This window comes from Egretta garzetta, unplaced genomic scaffold (genome assembly GCF_000687185.1).
Source record: "Egretta garzetta isolate BGI_Z169 unplaced genomic scaffold, ASM68718v1 scaffold215, whole genome shotgun sequence".
NCBI classification, from domain to species: Eukaryota; Metazoa; Chordata; class Aves; order Pelecaniformes; family Ardeidae; genus Egretta; species Egretta garzetta.
In genome coordinates this window covers 2,455,128-2,457,368 of record NW_009259719.1, presented here as the reverse complement: position 1 = coordinate 2,457,368, position 2,241 = coordinate 2,455,128, and the positions used below count along the sequence as shown (strand labels likewise).

Sequence of the window (2,241 nt, the reverse complement as noted above, 5' to 3'; positions counted from 1 at the left end):
GTGACCGGGGTGAGAAGGGTGACCGGGGCGAGCAGGTAAGCTGGGACGAGGACACATTCCCCCCTGTCCTCCCTGTTCCCCCTGTGCTATGCATCTCTCAGGGGGACAGGGGACTCTCCAGGGAGCAGGGGGATGCCCTATGGGGGCCAGGAGTTGCCATACCTGGATGTCTCTCCTCCCCCATGCCCTGCTGTCCCTCTGATGCTCAATCTATTTTTCTCCCCACCCCAGGGCAGGGACGGCTTGCCGGGCCCTCCAGGGCCCCCAGGGCCCAAGGTAGGTGGTGGCTCCTGCTGGGGATGGTCCCTAAGGGGTGCCAGCCTACCCCTCCGGGCATGGATGGCCACGTCCAGTCCCTTGGCACAAGGGCTTGGGGAGGGCTGTGCCCCTGGGGGGACCTTCCTGGGGTCCCCTGGGTGCCAGCCCTGACTGCGCCCTGCCCGCAGGCAGACGTGGTGGAGGGCAGCCTGATGGGCTTCCCGGGCGAGCGCGGCCCTGCTGGACCCAAGGGAGCGAAGGTGCGTGGCTGGGCAGAGAGGAGCGGGGCAGCCAAGACTACTGAGCTGGGGACAACGTGATGAGCTGGGCTGGGACTGAGGGCGGTGGCAGGGCAGGCATCCCCAGGGGGGCAGTGGGGGCTGATGGCATCTGTCTTCTCCCTGACACAGGGCGAGCCGGGAGCTGAGGGCGAGCGGGGACCCAAAGGAGATAAGGTCTGCAGTCGTAAGTCTCCTGCTGCCAAGGGGGCAGCCCCATGGAGCAAAGCCCCAGGCAGGGGCACTGCTGGGGGCACTCCTCTTTGGGTGTCGGCAGGCCCTGGAGGGGTATGGGAAGGTCCCTGCCTGTCCTGTGACCCTGCACCTGTCCCCACTGCAGGGTGAGGGTGGCCCACGGGGTGAGCGAGGGGAGCCTGGCGAGAAGGGCAGGGACGGCGCCCCAGTGAGTACCACGCTGTCCCCACAACTGGCACTGACCTCATCCCGTTGCCTGCCACTGACCCCACCCCCATCTCTCGCTCCAGGGTCTCCCGGGTGAGAGAGGGCTGGCTGGCACTGAGGGGAAGCCGGGGGGGGGGGACACGGTGGGAGAATGTGGGCTGGGATGGGGGGAAGGTCCTGTGGTCCCACACCAGCCACCGCTGACACCAGTATGGAGCATTCACGTCTTGTTCACCTCCTCTACTCGGCCCCACACTGGGCCCACAGGGATTTAGGGGGCCTCCCAGCCCCCCATAGGTACCCCAGGCTGGGTAGCTCACACCGGCAATGGGGAGCATCCCTGGGGGCAGGCAGGGCTGCTTGGAGCTGGCAGCCTCCCACTCACCCACCAGCTCTGATGTGGTTCTTTGCAGGGCTTGCCAGGCTTCCCCGGCGTGCTGGGACGCCCGGTAGGTGTCTGTGTCCCCCTCCCATGTCACTGTGCCCCCCACCTCAGTGTGAAGATGGGGGCTTCTGGCTGGGGGTGCTGGGTGAAGCTGTGGGTGCCACCCTGCTGGCTGGGTGGGTGCTTGGCCCCAGGCGTCTTGCCAGGAGCTGGCCAGGCTTGTCCTCACTTGGCATGGGTTCTTAGCAGAGATGCTGGCACTGTCTGCATCTCTTCTCCCAGGGGACACTGGGGAAAACCCATCCCTGCAGTGACCCCATCTCTTCCTCCCTTCAGGGCAGCCAGGGAGACCCAGGACCCCCAGGACCCCCGGTAAGGAGCCACCCCGTGCCATGGGCAGGGGACTGTCATGCAGGGGGGATGTCAGCAGGGGCAGGCGTCCCCCCAGGGAGCAGGGAGAGGTGGCAGTGCTGGGACCGTGCTGCCCCACTGCCCCCTCCCCATCCTGTGCCACCAGCAAGCACCGCCCCAACTTAATGTCCCCTTGTCCCCTGCAGGGCAGCGCTGGCCCACCAGGGACCCAGGGCCCAGCTGGGACCAAGGTACAGCATTGGCATTGGCATCGCCACATCTGACCTGGCAAAGGAAAGCGGTGCCTTGCCAGATTTGGGGGCTGGATGGAGGGCCACATTTTGGGGCATTTTGGGATGGATGGATGGATGGACATTTCTGGCTGGCCACCTCTCAATCCAGCTGGCCCTGGGGAGCAGCCCCATGGCAGGCGTGGGGATGTGGCTATGATTGTGGTAGATAGTGCGTTGGGGCAGTGGGACCGACACAGGCGGTCTCTTTGCAGGGTGATCCAGGGGAACCTGGCTCCGGCATCCGGGGGAGCACTCATGCCCTCCCTGTCAGCCC

The 2,241-nt window shown here is 66.2% G+C and overlaps 1 protein-coding gene across 1 annotated transcript in view; it reads left to right on the top strand.

The window, feature by feature from the left end:
* Positions 1-2,241, top strand: part of COL7A1 (collagen type VII alpha 1 chain) — a 14,718-nt gene that overhangs the window by 8,108 nt on the left and 4,369 nt on the right. Inside the window, exons 33-38 of the mRNA XM_035894654.1 lie at positions 232-276; positions 424-518; positions 669-713; positions 877-939; positions 1,022-1,081; positions 1,352-1,387. Of these exons, the coding sequence (XP_035750547.1) occupies positions 232-276; positions 424-518; positions 669-713; positions 877-939; positions 1,022-1,081; positions 1,352-1,387 (344 nt within the window). The remainder of the gene's footprint in view (positions 1-231; positions 277-423; positions 519-668; positions 714-876; positions 940-1,021; positions 1,082-1,351; positions 1,388-2,241) is intronic.